The following is a 20338-nucleotide window of genomic DNA, read 5'->3' as shown; positions in this document are numbered from 1 at the left end:
GTTTTCCCAGAACTCGGCACCACTGCCTGGTTGTGGACGGTAAGGGTGACACCCCGGGCCTGCCGCTTTGGGGCAAGAAAGACGCGGAGCAATCTTAGTCTCTGCATCCGCGAAATGGGCTGGAGTCTGGGCACTGTGGGGCGCATGCGCACGCGCCCACCGACTCAGAAGCCACGCCCGACGGCCGGCCGAGGGGCGCGCTCGGAGACAGGGAGCGCGGGTGCCAGCAAGGGCTGCGATCCGGGAGCCGGGCGTCCCTGGCTCCGCCCCTCACAGCCCAATTATAGTCAATACGCGTGCGCTGAGTTGTGGGCGTGACCTCAGCCGTGCCTGCCTCTTCCCGGTGTGCCTCGCGGCCGCAGGCGCTGACGTGGCCGCCGTCAGCGCCGCCATCTTGTGGGAGCGAAACCAACGCCTGGCTCGGAGCAGCCGCCGCTGAGGTGAGGGCGCGGGACGAGCCAGCGGCCAGGGTCGGGACTGGGGTCGGGCCCGGGGGCAGGGCAGCGTAGGGCTCGCGGGGACACTCGGCCGCTGCGGCGGCGGCGGCTGGGCTGGGGCCGGGATCGGGGCCGAGAGGGCCTGGGCGACCGGGCGGAGAGGGCCGGGCGCACCTCTCAGGCCCCGGCTTCGCCCCGCGGCGTCCCCCGCTTCCTCCTGCCCCGACCCTCCCGCGGCCACCGCAGTCCGGAAGTCCGCCCGAGACGCCGGGCTCTTGAGGAAGCCTGGGCTTCCTGCGTCCTCCGCTCCGCTCTACACTCCTCAGGAGGCCCGGCACCCCGGGTGCGGGGTGGAGGGGAGCGGGCTTCCGGGGGCGGGCGAGGCCGCGGGGTCTGCCCCCGCAAGAAGGGCGATCCGGCTGCCTTCAGTCTCGGTCTTAGCCGTGGGGATGGGGAAACTGAGGCTTGGGCGACCCCGAGACGCCGTCAAGGTCACGCGGGTGGCAAGGGCTTGTATCTTAGCCTCCGGAGTCCAGTTCCTGTTCACGGGGACGGAGGCTGCGGGAGGAGCCGGGAGGGCATTCGGTGGGCAGGGACCCCGGTTGCGGGACTGACTGCTTGGAATGGAAGGAGGGAGCATCTGCGGACTTCAGGAGGAGCCCAGAATGCCCCCCTGATTCTGTGAGACGTGATTTGGGGTCAGCTCTCCCAGAATTTCCCTCTTCTCCCTTCTTGCAGTGTGCACTCAAGGGCCTGGGGCCTGCAGGGGAATCCAGAGCGTCCCCTTTAACTCTGCTGTTCACGTGAGACAAGATTTGTGGTGTGCATTCAAGGCCCTGTGGCCTGCGGAGGGAGGGCTGGCTGATCCTTGCTTCAACTCCAGGCTGGTTTCCTTGGTGCTGTCCTGGGTAGATAAGGGCTCTTTCAGGCTGGTGAATCTTTAACCTGCGTGTGGAATGGTGTGCTCACAGCCTTCACTGCGGAGGCGAGACCCATTGCACAGTTGTTGCACAATCAGGGTGGTCATGGCGTGTCAGACTGTAACTGAACCATTGTAGAACACCTGAAGTGCTGGATAATTGGCTGGGAGAAGGGGGCATTTTCCCATTCCATCCAAACAGCAAGTGGCTGCTTTGCAGAAATAGGGTAGGATTGTACATGAAACTGCTGGCAGGAAAAGAAGATCTATGGCTGTTTTGGGTGGTCTCAGAAGTCTCTGTGGAGAGCTGTGTGGTTGGTGTCACTACTGATGTTGGAACGGTCAATTGTAGTTTTTGTTTCAGAACTAGTGGTCAGCAGTTTTTTCTGCCAGTTGGTTCTGGCGTTTTCTGCAGTGTCTGTCTGAAGGCTAGTGAGATGCCACAGTGAGTGGTCTGCTGGCCATCAGTGGCCTTGACTAGTCTCTAACATGTATCACTTGGTGGATGGTGTCCTTGCTTCATCTGCATTTTCAGTAGCACAAGTTGCCAAAACTGAGGACTTGAAATCCAGTGTTACAGCAGGGTCCAAACTTGAGAGATGAGTGTGTGAGTGCTAGGCACAGTTCAGTTGGCTGCACTATCTCTTAGCATAAAGGTTTGGTCATGTTGGACAGGGAAGCATTTGTTATTGTCCTCAGTTATCTTGGTGAGAACTAACCTGAGTTGTTAGAACTCTAGCAATTTGCTTTTGTCCGTGAAGCAGATACACAGAGTCACTACTTGAAAAAGGTTTATGGGCTGAGGTGTAGTTTAGTGAGAGAGTATTTTCCTAGCATGCTCAGGCCCTGGGTTTGATCCCCAGCACCACCATCAAAACACAGACACACACGCACACACACTTACAGTTGATATGGACAACAGCTGACTCATATAGTCTGCCTATCGTGGAAAGAAAGTTAGTAGAAAGCAAAACCTTTTTCTGCACTCTTAAATCATGTTAGTTGCTATTTGCTATGTCTCTTGCACAATTCAGTATGGAGAGAGTAGAGGGTGTTCAGACATCTTCACCTGTCAGGTGTCTCTGTCTAGGACCAGGCAGGCTTGAAATTAGAGGAAGGGATGTTTGGCTTTTTTATTTTCCTGCAGCAAAAGGTAATGTGGCCTGCCAGCTGCTGAGGTAACCCCAGTCAGGGAGCCATAGAGTAGAACTAAACAAGAGAAGAAACCTGTTATGCAGGTTCTTGGGATACTATGTTCCTGTTTCCTGTGGTTTGAGAGAGTTGGATCCATTTATTTATTTTTTTCTTCAAGTTAAATGTTACACTTATGTGAGGATTTAAATCTGCTTTTAATCACAAGCCCTGCTTACCAGGCTTTTCCAGACACCCCTCCGAGAGCTATGGCTGTACTCACTGAGCAGATCTCAGACTCCAGCTAGCACAGGCTTGCCGTACCATTCATTGCCTCTTCCTTGACTCTTCTGGGCCATCTCCCCTTTGACCTTTCACTTTCATAAAATGAGGATAGTGAAAGGAAGTAAATGCACATCTGTCCGAGGTGGCTGGGAGAGAAACATGAAAATTTCTTTCAGTTGGAATCTTAATTAAGAATGTCTTTTTTTTGTGCCATATCCACTCCTCATTGGAAGTGCTCTTGCAGGTTCACGTAGGGGATAGAGAGGCGTTGGGATTCCTAGCACACGCACCCCACTCAGGTTCCTATTTAAAAATACTATATCTTTTTTTGATTGTCATAAACCCTTTGAAGTGCAGTTGCAGCTCATGGGTGACAGCTGTGCAACAATATCACTGTTCAGCATTTTCAGATTGGTCATATGGCCTGACTAGGTGGGAAAATGTTGCGCGGTTAAGCCGTCCAAGTTCTTTGTTCTTAGGAGGATCTGTTGGGCCTCACCCAGAGTTCTGTCAACCCAGCCTGCCACCAAGGTTGGGAGGTGTGGTAAGGATGTCTGATCAGGGCCCCACCTCCATATTGTCTCTAACTGGTCCTCATTTCCTGAATTTTATTAACAGTGGTTAGCCCACAAACAAGGCAGAGTGGCATTTCTTGTAAGCCCATATAAAGGGAAGGTTAAAGTGTCAAAGGGAAGAGACAGAAGAAAGTATAAAAAGCAGGCAGGTATTTACAGATAGCATTTAGGAGTGATTCACTTTAGGAGGCACATATTTCCACATACCTCTTGAGACCCAGGGGTCACTAATGTTTAGGAGACTTGGTATGATCCATGCACGTGCCACGAAGAAGTGTATGATACATTTTCAAAAACCTAAGTTTTACTCCTTGCTGGTTGTGGTGGTGCTTGCCTTAATCTCAGCTGCTTGAGAGGCTGAGGCAGGAGGATGGCAAGTTCAAGGCCAGCCTTTGCAACTTAAAAAGATGCTGTCTCACAATACAATATAAAAAAGGCTAGGGATGTAGCTCAGTGGTAGAGCACCCCTATGTTCAATCCTTAGTATCACAAAAAGAGTTTTACTCCTTAAATGATGATAGCAGGCTAGGAATAATTTCCAAAGAGTTTCTGGTGGTAGATGCCTATATGTAAGATTTAACACCTTTTTGTCTGTGCCTCACTTCAAAACTTTTGCTACACCATATGCCTAAGTAGGAAGCTTTGTACTTATCCTTTGGGGGTTTTTAACAGAAGGTCTTTAAGTATTCTATCAGTATGTTTCAGGCACAAGTGGCCAAGAAGCGGATTTCTAGATTTTTTTATCTAGACTTGTTTCTGAAGAGTAAAAGAAATGAAGGCAGAGTTAGATGTGCCTGCCAGGTGATAAGTTTGATTTCCTGTGAAGCTACCCGTCTTCTCTAGGTGAGACTGTCGTTCCACACTCATTAAATCCATTAATCTATTTTAAAAATACTATATCTTTTGGCAACTTTGGTGGTGAAATTTTGCTCAAAATACTTACAGCATTTAGTATTTCTATTTTGTCAAAATGATACCTGATCCTGAAAATTACCAGGGAAATTAACCATGACATTATTTTTATTGTTGGAGGTACCTGAGGGCAGGTTTTATGCATACTCCACTCCCTCTCATGATTTGGACATTGAATAGAGCAGTGGAGATGCAGCACTTTTGCCTTCAGCAGTTCCCAGTGTCTCTGCAGGCCTGAGTCTCCACATTGTTAGAGTCACAGGAATTTTCAGACTGAACCATATTTGTGTATAGGTTAAAACAGCACAGTGTTCATTATTAACACTGCAGTTTTTTACCTGACTTAGTTCTTAGGAAAAAGCATACCTTCGGACATGTGTGATTGATATTCTTGGTCCCGAGGGCCCTGATAACTTTCTTTAACCATTGCTTTCTTTCTAGCCCTCTGATTTCTCCCCTTTCTCAGCAAGGGGCCTAGCAGAAAAAGATGGGAGAGGCTGTGCTCAGCAGGAGACACAAAGCTGCCTGTGCTAGTGGGGATGCCATTTGGCAGGTGACATTTGAGCAGAGATATGAAGGAACGAGGGATCTGCAGCTTCTCCATAGCCCAGGACAGTTGGCACAAGGGTCCTGTGAGGTGGGTGGGTTTGGGCTTGCCAGAAGCAGTTGGGGAGGGTAGATTGCTTGCTGGGTGGTCCTGGTTCTTGAGTGCAATACAGTCCTCAGAAAGGGCATTTTGAAGTTTGTGGGAGCATGTTTGCTTTCCCAGGTTGGGAAGCAGCCCTGGTGCTTGTTGGCAGCACCAGGAATGCACTTGTGTGGCTTTCATGTAGGTGGGAAATCTATCTGTAATATCCTCAGCCTGATCTGTTTTACAGACAAAGCTGCTTTTTTTTGCTTGTTTTTGGCATGGTTTTAACATGTTCTTAATTTTCCAGGAATGTAGTTACCTTGTAAGTCAGGGGTAATTGTGTTTTGTTCCATTCAGAACTTTACCAAGAGTTGTTCTTTGTTTCCGGGGGGGAAAAGTCATTCATAGAACTGAAATGCTCTTGAGATTGGCACTCAGTGCTCCAGTGGCCTGGGTAGGGGGGCTCTCTGGCCACCTCCCTGCATCCTCAGGCATGGCAGTGTCCAGCACTGAAACTCGCCTTTCAGTTGAAGTCACCCCCCTCTATCTCCGGGTGACGTCATTGCTGGGGCAGCCTCGCCAATTCTCTGTAGTCTACAGTTGGTGTGTGTGTGTCAGTTAGGTTGTCTGTTGGCTGCCTTTTGGAGTGGCAGGGGTGTTTTAAAGCATGTCTTGATACAGTGTTGGGGAAGGTGAGGGGAGGTGGCATGTCACCAGGGGTTGAGTCAGAAAAACTGGAGTTTTTTGATATTACACATTTGGAAGGGGGGGGTGCTTTTTGATGGAAAAGCTGGAATGTATACATGGGGTCATCTGCAGGAGCCATGTTTACCTGGAGAGCAGAGACAGGTGCTAGGCTTTCCAGACACTGGGACTGCCAAGGGTGTGGCCAGAGACCATAGGCTCAGCTAGGACATTGTTCTTCAGGGCTTGTGTGTGTGTATGTGTGGTGGAAGTCCCTGTCCCTTTGTATGTCTGGCAGACCCTGGTGGGGTAGGGTGGACCCTGAGAGCGAAGGGAACCTAGTGACTGCTCCTTCCAACTCCACTTTACTCTTCTGTTTCCTTTGGAAGAGCAAGTCTTCAAAAGAAGTAGGCTGTTTCCTGCCTGCCTTCCTGCAAAAATGAAAGATCCCTTAAGACAGAAATCAAATTTTAGAGATTGGCTTAATCACCCTTGGAAGGCCCTGTCCCTTCTGAGTGGTTTGAGGAAGCACCATTGGGTTCTCTGGGAGCTTATTTTATGAAAGCGCCGCAGCCATTAGCTGTTCCAGTTCCCTTTTTATTAGGGTGTGGAAAGGGGCCTCCAGGACACCAGCCCCCTAGCCCTACCCCTACCCTTGTGCAGGGAGGGAAGCCCTTTGTATTCTATAAGAGAACCCGTAGTTAAGAAGGTGAACTGGCAAAGCTAAATTGCTACGATTGCCTTGCCGCAGAACTAGAGTGCTGGTCAACTTCTCTTCCCAGGTCATTTCCCACTGAATCCTGGTTAGTGGTGTTTATTGTGAGCATCTGTTACATAGTCTAGGTGTGTGCCTGCCTGCCCTCCATGAGGAGTTGGGGTGGGAGACTTCAGTGAAAAGACGACAGCTATGCTGGAAGGTCATTGCTGCAACCAGAGACCTCTCAGTAAGGTTTGGGAACATGCACTGCTAGCAAACTAGGGTTCTGTGGATCTCAAGAGGGAGGTTGGGGCATGGTCACCACCAGGGTCCTCCCTCAATTCTGTTCCACAAGGATGTATTGCACCTGTCTGTGGCCAGCACTGCCCTTGGTGCACAAGTATGCCCTCCATCTGTGTGAAGGGGTAGGCTCTGGGGAATGCAGGCAACCCAAGACCTAGGGCCTTACCAGGAGTCAAGACTCTGCACAGAGAGCATGGGGAGGGTCTTCTACATGAACAACAGAATAACCCCCACATGACAATCCTGTGACCTCTGGGGTGGGCTGAGTGTGAGGACTGCTGACTAATGACTATAGCATGGCTGGGGCAGCCTGTGGGGTGACCCCACCTATTAACTACAAGGTGGTTTCTCACTTGCATCTTTGCCATAAGTTATCATGGTTTATTCCATTTTCATTTTAGGTTGATGCAGATTTGGGATACTGGGTTTTGCTTTTCAGTGACTGGTCTTTCAGACTTAACTACATTTCAAGTTGGGTAGAGGCAGTCTGTATCCTTCCTGCCAAAGTAGAAATGCTCCAGTATTTGGGTTCTGCTGGTGTCCCTGGCCATGGGCATGCAATGATACCAGGGATGGCCAGGAAGTGTGGGGTTTATGGTTTTTATTCTGGAAGGTCTTGTGTCCAGTGACAAGTCAGGTTTCTGTTACTGAGAGAGAAGGGCAGGACAAAACACTGAGGGATAAATACTGTTAACTACAAGGATGGAGACTGCAAGGTATTCCTGGTACAAGCTCTAGAGAAGGCCTCCGTGACTCCCAGAGCTGCATATTTCCTTATTGAAGCTCCTGTTGGAGGCCTTGTGAGAGCCCATCTGGATATTTGCTCGGAGCTACCCAGGTATGACGTTCATAAGGCCTTAAATGTGTTTGATAAAGTGCCTTGAGGACAGTTGTGGTAAAATTAGTAACAAAATTTGAATAACAGGGAGCACAGAATATAAACGTGCAGCAGTCCGTGGACAAGTCTCTTTGGCATTTGAGCTACTATGAATCTAGGATAGATTCATGAGTGACATTCGTTCTAGCTGTCCAGATTCAAACTGATTTCATCTTGAATTTCAAGCCTGAAAAGAGTGATCTAACTTGAAGTTTAGTCATCGCCCTACCTAAGCCTCACACCTGGTGGGTAATACCCCTCCCTTAACTGAGAAGACCTGCAGCTATGAGACAGCTATATAGCCTGTGCTCAGCTGAGGTGCAAGATTGGGCCTACCCTGTGGACTGCTGCATAGCCAGCCTTTGGCACTGGGTGTGCTCTTTCTTTGGCAGTTAAGGCACAGTTAACCTGGTTGAATGTGGGGAGTGCCTGGGGTTGGGCCCTTTCGAGTGTGCTGGTTGGGTCATACCTTTGTCACAGTTCTGCAGGCCTCCAGTGTGTGTCTGCCTGTCCACAGTATCAGCACATTTTTGTTTTCTTACACACATTTTATAAAATGGTGTCAAGATGTGCAGTGCAGATACACAGCAGACCTAGAAACCTGGACATGGCTGAGGGGCATGCAGTGACCTGAAACTTTAGGAATAGATGTGCTAAGACCCCGTGTTGTTACACAGAAAGCAGTGTGTGCAGAGTATATCTCGCCAAGTCTCGCATGAAAGTAGAAGGTAGAAGAGCCGCTTTAAATTAAGAATCTCCTATATTGGAAATGAATCAGGCTGTCACACAACTGATTGTGCTTGCATCACTGTTGGAACATGGTTGCTCTTTGCTAAGTCTTAAAGAAAATGTTTTATGATATAAGTTCCTCCAGAAAATCTTCAAATTTTTAAATTTTCCTCAAATTAGATATGAAAGCTGAGACTATGAATCACTTATCAGTGCATTTTACTGTATGTAATTAATGCTATAATAATTTGACTTTAATAAAGCTTTAAAAAAAGAATAACTTTTTTTTTTAAAGAGAGAGAATTTTTTTTAGTTTTCGGTGGACACAACATCTTTATTTTTTATTTTTATGTGGTGCTGAGGATCAAACCCAGCACCCCACGCATGCCAGGCTAGCACGTTGCCGCTTGAGCCACATCCCTAGCCCAGAAGAAGAACTCTTAATGTCACCAGTGTTCCATGGTAGTAGAACGCATTGTGAGAGCACAGCATTCATGAGCATAGCCCCCAGCTGGATCAGCAACCGGGAGAAGTCTGGGTACATGGAACCCATCCCTATGTGCTCCAGTGGCAGGCCCTTGCCTTCCTAGTTAGGTTCTGTGAACAGCACTAATAGTTGGAGGAAAACTGAACTCTCTATCTGAACCTATTGTTCTCCAGAGCCGAATTTAGACAAGGGCTGTCTGGCTTGTCCTGAGGTATCCCTGAGAGCTGTAGAGGGACAGTTGGGGTGCTGGCTGCTAGTCAGTATCTTCTTTAGCACCTGGACCAGTCAGGTAGTCTTCACTCCTTGAAGCTGCTCTATCTCCTCACCCCAGATCAGGAGGCCAGCAGGTTCCCTCCTGACAGAGAGAGACTCCAGAGCAGAGACCACCTGCACTGGTGTCTTAGAGCACATTGTTTGTGAAGGATCTTTCTTGGCCTAAGGTGGAGCCCAAAGCCTGGCAGGAAAGAACCATGGTGGGACTGCATGACCTCTGATAGTGTGGGGTCACAGAAGGAAGGGGCAGGAGACTCTCAGGGAAGTTGGTTTTCACTGCTTACTAATAACAGGGTAATTCAGAGGAACCTGAAAGGCAGGTTTGGCTTCTGTACAGAGTTCTGGTGGAAGAAAGGTGACAGTACCTAGGCTGGGCATTGCACAGTTATTAGGGGCCTGTACCTTGGCAGTGACTTTTTTTCCTCCAACTGCAGAGGTTCTCTTGGACCTGGGCCTATGAAAGCAGCAGTGGATGATGCCCAGGCCCCACAGGGACACTGGGGCGTGTCGAGGCAGGAAGCTCTGACCTCTGCCTGTGAAGACAGTAGAATAGGCCTGAGTGCTTGTGGGGTGTGTCTTGAACCTGAGCCTTCAGGCTCGCCTCTTCCTGATTCCCCCACTAAATTGTGTGACTGCTTTTCCCCTTGGGGAGGGGTGACTCTAGTACTTTGTTTAAAATTTAAAAAGAAAACCACCTATGGGGAGGGGTTTGTGACCACTGTGGTCCCCACAGCTCCTATGTTGAGGGTGCTGCAAGGCAGGCCCAGCACATGTAATTCTGAGGCATCCTTGGCACAAGAAGGCAGCAGTGGGCTGGGGATATAGCTCAGTTGGTAGAGTGCTTGCCTTGCATGCACAAGGCCCTGGATTAAATCCCCAGCACCATTAAAAAAAAAAAAAGAAGAAGGAGGCAGCAGCAGTGGGCAGTGCTGAATCTGAATGGGATTGTCTCCCAGCTGCTTCCCATCACTTTGGGCTCCCTTCTTCCCACCCTGTACCTGGGTCTCTGTGGGAGATTTTTTTTTTTTTTTCCTTCCTAATACCTGGTTGAGAGTCTTGTTTTCAGTGTTGAGAGAGGGGCAAGAATATCACCTGAGCCAGCCTTTGATCTGCTGGTGCTGCTGTGTCCAGAGTGCCACAGGCAAGGCCTCAGCCTTTAAGAATCTCCCTGCAGTTCCTTGGGTTCTTCCTTGATGTTTTTTCTTTCTTTCTTTCTTTTTTTTTTTTTTAATTCCTTTGATGTTGATCTTCATTTTGCTCCTTATCTTCCATATTTTCATTTTGTCCTGATTTCTGAGAGCCTTCATTGTAAACTTTTCATTTTGGCTGTTGGTATTGTATATAAAAGTCTCTTGTTTTTGTTTCAGAATCCTATTCTTATTTTGTAGACATAGTATCTTTTAACCTGTTGGTGTTGAGAGTGGGTCTGGGATTTTTTGTTGTTTTGTTTGCTTAATTGTTTTTCCTTTTTGGTTTTTATTTCCTATTTACTATTTGGTTTTCCTTCGGGTGTTGGATATCTAACCTGGGGCCTTGAACATGCTAGTCAAGTGCTACATCCACTGAGCTACATCCCCAGCCCTGTTTTTCCTTGAAGATAAATTCCATCTCTTGTCTTTTCCTGCTTCCTTCCAAATTCCTTTGTGCTTGTTGCTCATTGGAGGCTTTCTGAGAGAATATGGGGCCTCCAGATGCTGAGTCAGTGGGTCCTTGCATTGAGGCCTTAGACTGACCATGTCTTTATATGCTTGGGTGTTCCAGGGCTCTCCGTGTGCTCACATTCCTGTTCTCCCTCCCTGTGGTGTCTGCCTGGTACATCTGCTCCTAGGGTGCTCGGGGCTGGACTCTGTCCACAGCCTGTGTCTCAGGAGGTGCAGCTTTTTGCATGGATGGGTGTTGGTCTCCTGGACTCCATTCCTCTCGCCCTGACCCTGGATCCCTGTGGGAGGCTTGTGGGCCTGAGATTACTGTTACTCTTCTCTTACCCCTGACTGATGAGAACTAAAGGTGAGAGCCACACATGTAGTCTTAAATGTCTCGCTCCTTTCTCTCTCTCTCTCTCTCTCTCTCTCCTCTCTTGAGATTTTACTGCCCTATGGGCAGTGATTTCAGGAGTGCTCTGAGGGGTAGGGTGGTGCTTGTCTGCTCTGTCTCCCAGAGGCTCTTTACCCAGGGAGCTTAGCTATCCCAGAAAAGGGACCGTAATAGCAAAGTCTGCTTACATTGTAGACATTGAGTAAGTTTTTAATACAAATTAAATATGTAAATCCAAAAAGGGAAACTGTCCCAGGGCATAGGATCCAGCAGGCTATATATGGAACAATGGTGATATCAAATCAGCAGGGCAGCTGGGTCTAACCCCCTGAGCAAGACAGGTGCCCAATGAGCAGGCCATGTGGGTACCAAGAAATGGAGAAGGGAAGGTGTCCCTGAAGTGAGTACTACACAGCAGGTGAGGAAGTTAGAAAGTAACATTTGACTGTCATCCCAACTGTAAGGCATATATACCCTTGCAGCTGGGCGTCATCGGGGGCTCTGAACCTGGAGAAGGAGAAGGTATAGTGAGGGGTGGAATCTCCCAGAATGCTTCTGGGTACACAGTGTCACTGGAGATGGATGGGCAGTAGAGATCCATAGGTGGGTGCTAGGAAGACAGCCATCTGAGGTGGCTTGGTGGTGCAGTTAATTGCAGGTAATCTCTCCCACTTCTGTTGTTCCTGATTGACACACAGTACTGTGGACTGAATGTGTCCCCCAAGATTTGTGTGTGGGAGGTTGGACCCCAGTGCAACAGTAGCAGGCAGGTGTTCAAGTCACAAGGCTCTAACCTGGTGAATGAATCAGTGATGCCTTGAAAGGGGCTTTCAGGGGTGGATTCTCTCCTGTGCCTCCACCCTCTGGAGGATGTAGGACAAGGCTCCATCTTAGAACCAGATATGGAACCTGCCAGCCCTTAACTCTGGACTTCCAGCCCTGGAGCTGTAAGCAGTAAACACACGTTGATGAGCTGCCCTGTGTAGGGGTGTTCTTTTGTAGCCATCTCATCACCCTATCTCACCGAGCTGCTTTGCCCTCCTGTTGGTTGGTGAGGGCTGCACAGCCCCCAGTTGAAGGCCTTCACTGTTAGCTCTAACGGTCTCTAATTTTCCAGCAATCAACATTTTTAAAACGTGATAAATTTCTGTTTGGGCTAAAAACAACTGAAAAATGAAAGTGCCCTGGATGGTAAGGCCAGAGCCTGGGCAGTTTTCATCACCTTCCCAGAGGCACTTCAAGTCTTGGACCAGGCTCTGGTGATTTGGTAACAAATGATTTGCTTGGTGTCTCCTGCGTTTCTTTTCTAATGGATCCTGTGGTTGTAGTGTGGGTTGACATGCATGCCCTTGTGGCAGCATGGCATCACGGAACCATGTGCTCCTCAGGGCCCTGGCTACCTGGGTCATCTGGAATGAAAGGTGATGCTGAGACCTGAGTTGGCAGAGAGCCCGCTTGACTGGCTCAGGTGACACCACAGTGCTCCCTGGCTTGTCCTGTGTTGTGCTGAGGCAGCACATTGAGCTCCTGGGTGTGTTGAGGAGGTTTGGCCTGTGGTCCTGAGACTAGTGACACCTGCTCTCTAACCCTCTGGGGGCGGCTCCTAGCCCCTCCTCTCTAGTTGTGTGGGGAGGGATGTTGAGTGGTTCTAGCCCCTAAGAGCTGTCTTTGTAGCAATATTTCATGCTTCTAAAAACCCAATTTTCAGATGTTTGCTTGCCTACTCCACAAGTAGGAGCAAGTGTGGCTGTGTCAAATGTCCCCGCAGCCTGATGTTATCAGGTCAAATAAATGTGCTGGGAGGCAAGAGGTCACTCTGGCATCTCTGCCTTCCTGGGCCACCAGCTAGGCTAGGCCTTGTTGGGCTTTTGTCATACCCCCATGGGATTTCAGGAGGAACACGTGCCTGGGCGGGGGGTTTCCTGTCCACTGCAACATGGAAACAGGCCCGGACACCTTGCCTCCCCAGGTCTCTGGCCAGTGTCGCTTCCAACCACCCACAAGGATGGGGAATATCTTTGCAAACCTCTTCAAGGGCCTTTTTGGCAAAAAAGAAATGCGCATCCTCATGGTGGGCCTGGATGCTGCAGGGAAGACGACGATTCTCTACAAACTGAAGCTGGGTGAAATTGTGACCACTATTCCCACCATAGGTGAGATTTCTGGATGGCTGTGTGGCAGGGGCTGGGGAGGCTCGGGAGGCCAGGGACGGGTTGATGGGTCCAGAGGACCCTAAGCTACAATCTCATCCTCAGGTTTTAATGTGGAGACCGTTGAGTACAAGAATATCAGCTTCACTGTGTGGGACGTAGGTGGCCAAGACAAGATCCGGCCACTATGGCGCCACTACTTCCAGAACACCCAAGGTGAGCAGCTGACCTTCACCCCAGGTTCCTGTCATCTGCCTCCTAATAGAAGCTCTGTAGCCTTGTTGGACAGGGCAGAGGGCACGCTATAGAATCATGGCCAGGAAAGCCATGCCCAGGGCCATGAGGGCTGCCTGTGAGCCGGTGGTTGTATCTGTTGCCCGTGGGTACGCTTGGGTGGGCTGTTGTCCACATTTGCAGTAATGCTGCTGCATTGCAGGCTTGATCTTTGTGGTGGACAGTAATGACAGAGAGCGTGTGAATGAGGCCCGCGAGGAGCTCATGAGGATGCTGGCTGAGGATGAGCTGCGGGACGCTGTCCTCCTGGTGTTTGCCAACAAGCAGGTGGGTGCCACCCAGGAGCGGGGGTGGGCCTGGGGCCAAGCTTAGGCTCTGCACTGACTCCTTCTTCCCCCCAGGACCTCCCAAACGCCATGAACGCAGCCGAAATCACAGACAAGCTGGGGCTGCACTCGCTACGTCACAGGAACTGGTACATTCAGGCCACCTGTGCCACCAGCGGGGACGGGCTCTATGAAGGACTGGACTGGCTGTCCAATCAGCTCCGGAACCAGAAGTGAACCAGAACCCCCCCACCCCCTCACTTTCTCCTCTCCGCCCTCGCTTTCCTCTCATGTGGCAAACGTGCGACTCTGTGGTCCTGAGTGCCAGAAGCTGTCTCCATGGGTTGGTCAGTGTGCATCGCACCGTGCTGTACATGTGCAGACGCAGCCTGCAGCCAGGTTTTTATTTAATGTAAATAGTTTCTGTTTCCACTGAGGCAGTTTCTGGTACTCCTATGCAATATTACTCAGCTTTTTTATTGTAAAAAGAGAATCAACTCACTGTCAGTACTGAGGAGGGATTTAGGCATGTGGGCACCTGGCCTCCAGGAGCTCCTGGGCTGTAGATTGGTGTTGGGATCCATTTGGTGGTTGGTTTTTAACCCAAACTCAGTGCATTTTTTAAAATAGTTAAAAATACAAGATAAGGAGAACACTTGAACACACAGAAGGGAGACTATGCCTAGTGTACAGCCTGAATGCTAGTCCATCGGATCAGCTGTTCCCCTGTGGGAACACAAAGACGGTGACACAAACCGCCATCCACTGCATGGTCCCAGTAGAGACCCCCGTGACTCGCCTGTCTTTGGGTCACTTGCATTCCATAGCGTTGTGCTTGTACTTGTGCTCACACAGTCACCTGGGGGCAGGCTGGGAGAGCCATTGCAGGGGACACGGCCCAGATGCGCCCTTTGTTGGCGAGTGGCCAGAGCAGTAGCCCATGTTCCCAGCACCCACTCACTCTTGCACCTGCTCAGCCCGCTGGCAGGAGGTCTGGGTCTCACCAGCATGAGTGCGTGCAAGCTGGGAGGGTTGGTCCACTCCAGACCCACAGGTCCCGGAGCACCCCCATCTCCATGTGTGAAGTAGCTTCCTCCCTCAGCCTGCAAGGGTCCGATTTGCCATCGAAAAAGACGACCTCTACTTTTTTCTTTTGTATTTTGATAAACACTGAAGAAGCTGGAGCTGTTAAATTTATCTTGGGGAAACCTCAGAACTGGTTTATTTGGTGTCGTGGAACCTCTTAATGCTTTCAATACACGATTAGTAATCAACTGTTTTGTATACTTGTTTTCAGTTTTCATTTCGACAAGCACTGTAATTATAGCTATTAGAATAAAGTCTCTTAACTATTTCACAGGCTCCAATGTTTCTGTCTCCTGCAAGGTAGGAAAGAGTCACTTTCATGCCAGGAAGTACAGGTGGTACTTTGCTCCCCAAGTCAGGCCTGACCATGCATAAGAGGGAAAGCCTTCTGGAAGTCTCATTTCTACCATGAAAGCATCCTCCAGCTTATCAGTGCCACAGGAGGTAGCCAGAATAGGAGTCAGCAAATGCCCTGGCCACCTCAGTGCCTCAGTTCTCAGCAGCTGGCAAGCAGGTCCAAAGTCTACTCTCCCTCTGGACAGTGTCCCCAAGAAGAGGCTGCCCTGGAAGATGGAACTCACCTTCGTTTCCTGGAATAAGAGATAGCAGCCTGCACTCAGGCTATCCAAGTGCAGGGCTGAGGGCAGTGTACAAGTCAGAGTTCAGACCTCTAGAGGATAGCTTCAGGATCTGTCCTGGGCCACACCCAGCATTTTCAAGTTTCTTTTAGAATCAGCAGAACTAAGCATCATATAAAAATCCAGCCTGGGCTCTGCCCCAGGTCAGTGTAGCAGTCTAGCCCACTGACAAGGCAGGCTAAGCCCCTGGGCAGGTTGAAGAGGTACCTAGAGGCTCTAGGTATCCCCACCACCTGACCTTGTCATCAGCTACCCAGCTGTCAGGCAGCTCCACACTACTGCTAGGCCAAGACCATACTGTGAATGCAAGGCCATTGCCACTGTCTCCCTTTAGTGGGGTTTCGGGAAACTCCACGCTATCCTTTCATTCTTGATGACACACTTATGTTTTAAGGTATTTATTAAAGTACAAAGAGTGAGTCCATACAAAAAGGAATAGAGATAACCACACTTGGTTTTAGCTAAACCTCTGATGGTCCTGGATGGCTACACAGGAGTCTAGTCTGCAAAAGGCTCTTAGACAGGTGCAGATCTTGTCTGGCAGCAGACAAGACCAGGGATGGTTGTCCCAGAACCCGCTGAGTTCTACGGACTCCCTTCACAGGAATCTGGAGGGTCTCCACAAAGCAGGTTCCTCTTGAGTTGGCCAGCCAGCTCACATGGCCCAGCAGGCACAGTACACAGCCTTTGCCTCAACCCAGACAGGAGGCCTTTCCCTGGGTGGTCCAGCAGGCCAACAGGGTGGGAGGAGCGAGCTGGCACCCAGAACACATAGGGTCCAGTCGTCCTCTCATGCCCCACAAGGTACAGTGGTGGGCAGGGTCCAAGGCTCTGGCCTCCACTGACCCAGCTGCAGTCTCAAGCATCAGAGCCTCGGTCCTGGCGTCTGTAGGATGGGTTCCTTCCACTGTCCCTGCTATGTCCCCGCTTCCTCCTCTTGCAGCAAGGGGAAGAGGAGTCAGAATCATGCCTCTGGCGCCCAGATCTGAGGAAACAAAGATAGCCAGACATATTCAGGGGAAGGACCCTGGGTGGGCACCCAGCTGTTAGATTCCAGGAGCCCCAGGGCCTTGCTCAGGAATTCCTAACTACTCCATCAGGCCCCAGCCAGCACTGGATCCCCAAGGCAGAGCAAGCTGACTCTGGGCTTACCGAACAGGAGAAGGGGATGAGGAAGAGGCATCAGCCTCTTTCTTGGACTCCTTGTCTTTCTTCATCTTCTGTTTCTTATGTTTTTTCTTTTTCTTTTTCTTCTTCTCCTTCTTGCTTTTCTTGTGGCTCTCGGTGCTTAAAAGTAAATATAAAAAGAGTCAGAGGCCTAGCATTTGGGTACAGGAGACAGCCAGCTGAGGGGCCAGGGCAGTCCCACCAGCAATCCACATGCTCCTGCACTGTGGTAACCAGCACCTATTCATGGTTTGTGGCTCTGTGACAGTAGTAAAGGAGCCTAAGAGGCTCCTCATTCACTGGGCCACATTTCAAGAACTGGACAGTAACATTCTGCCAATAGACTGGAACATCCTGTTAGGAAAGAAAGCACTGCAGGACAGTGCCTGCTAGGGGTATCTCAGGTCCTGCCACTGCACCTCCCACTAAACTAAGTGGGATATCCACTTTTCTGAAGTGACAGTTGTGCCCTCCGCATCAACCCACTTGGCTCCCCAATCTCTGCCAAGCTCCTCTGGCCTCCTGGCAGGCAGGCCTGAGGTCAGCCTGGGACCAACCCAGGGTAGCTTCAAGGGCTGCTGGCGCCTGGCCTATGCAGAAAAAGCCCCCACCAGCTGTGAAGTGGGCTCTGTCTCCAACTGCGAGCACTGCAGCCCCACAAACACTCCCCAGGGGACACATGAGAGACAGGCAGCTCCAGTTGCTGGGACTCAGGCCCCTTGCCTTACCTCGGCTCAGCCTCCTCCTCCGCGCGTGGCCTCCTCTTGGAAGCTGGACAGGTGCCCGGGCTGCTGCTGTCCACGCGGTGATGCTGCGGGGGAAGCAGTGCCGTGGGGAGGGCAGGCAGGGATGTTGGGGCCTGGCCCGCCTACCCCCACGCTCTCCCCAGCGGCACCCCCTGGCTCCCAGAGCACTAAGCGGTGTGTGTGGTGGGGGTAGGGTTACCGTGAACACTGACAGCCCCAGCTTGGCAGCCTCCTTGTCCTCCCGGGACAGTGCCACGCGGCCGGCGGAACCACTGTGGGGACAGCGCGGTGAGGAAGGCCATGGACTCCCGCCCCGCCCCCTCCCCGCCCAACCCACCTCACCTGGCGCTGCCCAGCCCCAGCAGCCGGTCCACACCCTTCTCCTCGGGGTCGCCTCCCTCCCGCTTGCAGATCTCCACGAAGTCCTGCAGGTGCGGAGAGGACGGTAGGCACTCGGCCGATTCTGACGGACCCCCGCCGGCCCCCGGGGCCCTGCGCCCGGCTTACCTCCTTGCTCAGGCCTGTGGGCTGTTTCCTCACGTTCTTGTAGCCACTACGAGGGCCAGGGGTGGAATCAGGGGTGCGACCCGCCCCGCCAAGCCAGGCCCCAGCTCCTCGCGGCTCCGCCCCGGTCAGCTAAGCCCCGCCCTCCAGTCCCGCTCACTCACAGGGCGGCGAGCAGCGCCTCGCGCTCCGCCTCTCGCACGGCCGCCAGCTCCTCCTCACGGCTTGGTCCTTCGCGCGGTGCACGATCCTTGGCGTACCAGGTGAGGTCGCGGCCCTTCTGCCAGCGGCCCACGGGCGCCATCAGCGAGTTGCCCAAGTAGTTCTCCCTCTGCTTGTCGGTCTTCACGTCCTCCCAGTTGAACTGGTCCTGTCCGCCGCGTACGCCCCCACGGCTGGAGCCGAACATCGTGCCTGGCGCAGGGGCAGCAGAACACCAGACCGGACTACTCTGCCGATCCCGACGCGCGCCGTGACGTCACGCCCCTGCCGCCGCATGCGCCTGCGCAATGCATCACCCGGGCCGTCTCCACTCCGCCCTACCACGAATCTCGTCCCAGTTTGCGGAATCGCCGCCACGCCCACTCGGCCACGCGCGCCTGCCCACTGCGTCGTTCACTGAGCATGAGTTCCGCACAGCCTCAATCCCGCTCCGCTCGCTTGCGAGTTTTCTTGCCCTCTCGCCTCGCGCGCCTGCGCACTGCCTTCACGGCCGCCGGGCCCGGAGCGCCCTGTGTAGAGGCTGGACGGACCCGAACTCAGTGCCTGTGCGACAGCCGTCATCAAGAAAGCCACTGTGTACACTACACTAGGACCCAGAGTGTCCCACGAGCTCCGGTGGCGGCGGTGACTGCGCCCAAGCCCGCCCACGGCGCGTGGGGGCGCCCCTAACCGAACGGACCCCAGGCGCAAAGTTCCGTCAGTGTTGAGGGTGTTGCCCAAACCCCGAAGGAAGCGGCTCTGGTTGAAGCAGTTCCCCTAACACTGCGTGCCTGTGTAACTGCACACCACAGCCCTGTTGCAGACATCCTGCCTCGCTTTTTTGTAGTTGAAGGACAGCATGCCTTTACTTTTTTATGCGGTGCTGACGGAACCCAGTCTCTCACGTGCTAGGCGAGCACTCTGCCACTGAGCTACAGCCCCAGTCCTATCCCCACCTCTTGCTGCCCCTTGTGAAGATAAACTGCAGCCCTCTATAACCAGTTTCCTAATAAATGCTGTGGACCCATCACCCTGGCAGTTAGCGCTTCTTTCTTACAAATCCCAACCAACCCTATCTTGGGAAATTTGAGGCCACTCCTTTGTGGGAATTACTCTGCCACGGTTTGGGGGGCCACTCCAGCTACAGGTTCAGTGAGGGAAAAACAGACACCCAGGGTCCTGTGGTTTTTCTTACCCAGTCCCTGGTACTTTCAGATAGGAACGCAAATAGACAGCTTCACCCCCACCCCCCTGCCCCAATGGATTTACTCTACGTATGCACTGAGCACCTACAGGGGCAATAAGTGAGGCACTGGGATAAACCTTGAGCTTGTGTCCTGGTTCTGAAGAATACATGGATCCCATGGGAGCAGAAGCTTGTGGCATGGGCAGTCTAGGGGAGGCAAGCAGGAAGCAGTGGGCACTGGGCAGCAGTGTGGGCCATAGTAATGTGTAGAGAAGTCATCTGGCAGGCTCCCAGGAAAGAACTCTCAAGAAGGTAGGCAACTCCTGAGGGCCCCACTTCTGGGGCCAGGTCAGGTGTATGTGGAAACTCAGTTATAGTGTTTGACCACAGTATGTGTGCTGAGTGTGGCCAAGAGGGGACAGGGGGTATGTGGCTGGGCAACTATAGTCCAAAGCCATTAGCCTAAGCAACCTTGAGGAGTGGCCACCAGTCACAATGAGAACCGAAACCTGAAACAGCCAGGTACAGACTTGAGCAGGATCAGGATCTGAGAGCACCCAAGACGGACAGGATGAGCAGAACCAGGACCTGGGATGACCCAGGACGGGCACAAGCCTTTTTTGTGTCCTCCTTTGCTTGATGCACGTTAGCATCTGGAGGGAGTTAGATTTTACCTATATCAGGAGTACAGAACACAAGGTATGTGTTCACAGGCCTTGGCTGTATGTAACCAAACCCAAAAATGCAGACATTCTGGTTTTGGACATTGCATGGTTCCCCTATCAGGGGACAGAGGCTGCTAGGTTGGGGATGTGCCTGCTCCTAGTGTTAGGGAGCACCTGTGAAGGGAGGCAGCTGTAGGCTGCAACCTAGAAGTTTCTGCCTCCCAGAACACCCAGCTGGAGCAACAGCCCTGAGTGCTCCTGAGACTAGAAGGGTAGAGCTGATGGTTTCTGGATGCTTCCTTCCCTGGCTGCCCACATGCTCTGTGGCTTTGTAGCTCTATCTAAAAGTCACAGATTTCACCTAAACCCATCCCCAAACCTCCAATCTGCTCTGAGCCCCACAGCCCCATCCAGCTCTGAGCTTTTATGTGTATGTCCCTGTTGTGTGTACTGGGGACTGA

The 20338-nt window shown here is 51.7% G+C and overlaps 2 protein-coding genes across 2 annotated transcripts; one reads left to right on the top strand and one right to left on the bottom strand.

The window, feature by feature from the left end:
- The first annotated feature begins 289 nt into the window (after positions 1–289).
- Arf1 (ADP ribosylation factor 1) lies at positions 290–15038 on the top strand. The gene is made up of 5 exons (XM_046448400.2): positions 290–440; positions 12944–13127; positions 13230–13340; positions 13561–13685; positions 13760–15038. The coding sequence occupies exons 2-5, from the start codon at positions 12980–12982 to the stop codon at positions 13919–13921; spliced, it is 546 nt and encodes a 181-aa protein (XP_046304356.1). The 5' UTR covers positions 290–440; positions 12944–12979; the 3' UTR covers positions 13922–15038.
- A 752-nt stretch (positions 15039–15790) lies between these two features.
- On the bottom strand, positions 15791–19863 carry CUNH1orf35 (chromosome unknown C1orf35 homolog). The gene is made up of 7 exons (XM_046448399.2): positions 17990–19863; positions 17829–17874; positions 17664–17746; positions 17521–17593; positions 17304–17386; positions 16561–16695; positions 15791–16393 (listed from the first exon to the last, which is right to left on the bottom strand). Exons 1-7 carry the CDS (start codon positions 18232–18234, stop codon positions 16267–16269), a joined length of 792 nt encoding a protein of 263 aa, XP_046304355.1. The 5' UTR covers positions 18235–19863; the 3' UTR covers positions 15791–16266.
- Between the last annotated feature and the right edge of the window lie 475 nt (positions 19864–20338).

The sequence above is a fragment of the Marmota monax genome, unplaced genomic scaffold, assembly GCF_021218885.2.
Source record: "Marmota monax isolate L192 unplaced genomic scaffold, Marmota_monax_Labrador192_F-V1.1 WCK01_AAM20220418_F8-fsc00327, whole genome shotgun sequence".
NCBI classification, from domain to species: domain Eukaryota; kingdom Metazoa; phylum Chordata; class Mammalia; order Rodentia; family Sciuridae; genus Marmota; species Marmota monax.
Note: the sequence above shows the minus strand (reverse complement) of the source record. Positions and strands in the feature narration are given on the sequence as shown.

Excerpts from the sequence above, each read along its gene's own strand:
- Arf1 (XM_046448400.2), top strand. The coding sequence starts at position 12,980 with ATGGGGAATATCTTTGCAAACCTCTTCAAGGGCCTTTTTGGCAAAAAA. Across the intron at positions 13,128-13,229 it reads GACCACTATTCCCACCATAG|GTTTTAATGTGGAGACCGTT; the intron begins GTGAGATTTCTG and ends TCTCATCCTCAG. Across the intron at positions 13,686-13,759 it reads TGGTGTTTGCCAACAAGCAG|GACCTCCCAAACGCCATGAA; the intron begins GTGGGTGCCACC and ends TCTTCCCCCCAG.
- CUNH1orf35 (XM_046448399.2), bottom strand. The coding sequence starts at position 18,234 with ATGTTCGGCTCCAGCCGTGGGGGCGTACGCGGCGGACAGGACCAGTTC. Across the intron at positions 17,747-17,828 it reads CCACAGGCCTGAGCAAGGAG|GACTTCGTGGAGATCTGCAA; the intron begins GTAAGCCGGGCG and ends CCGCACCTGCAG. Across the intron at positions 17,387-17,520 it reads TGGGGCTGTCAGTGTTCACG|CATCACCGCGTGGACAGCAG; the intron begins GTAACCCTACCC and ends CTTCCCCCGCAG.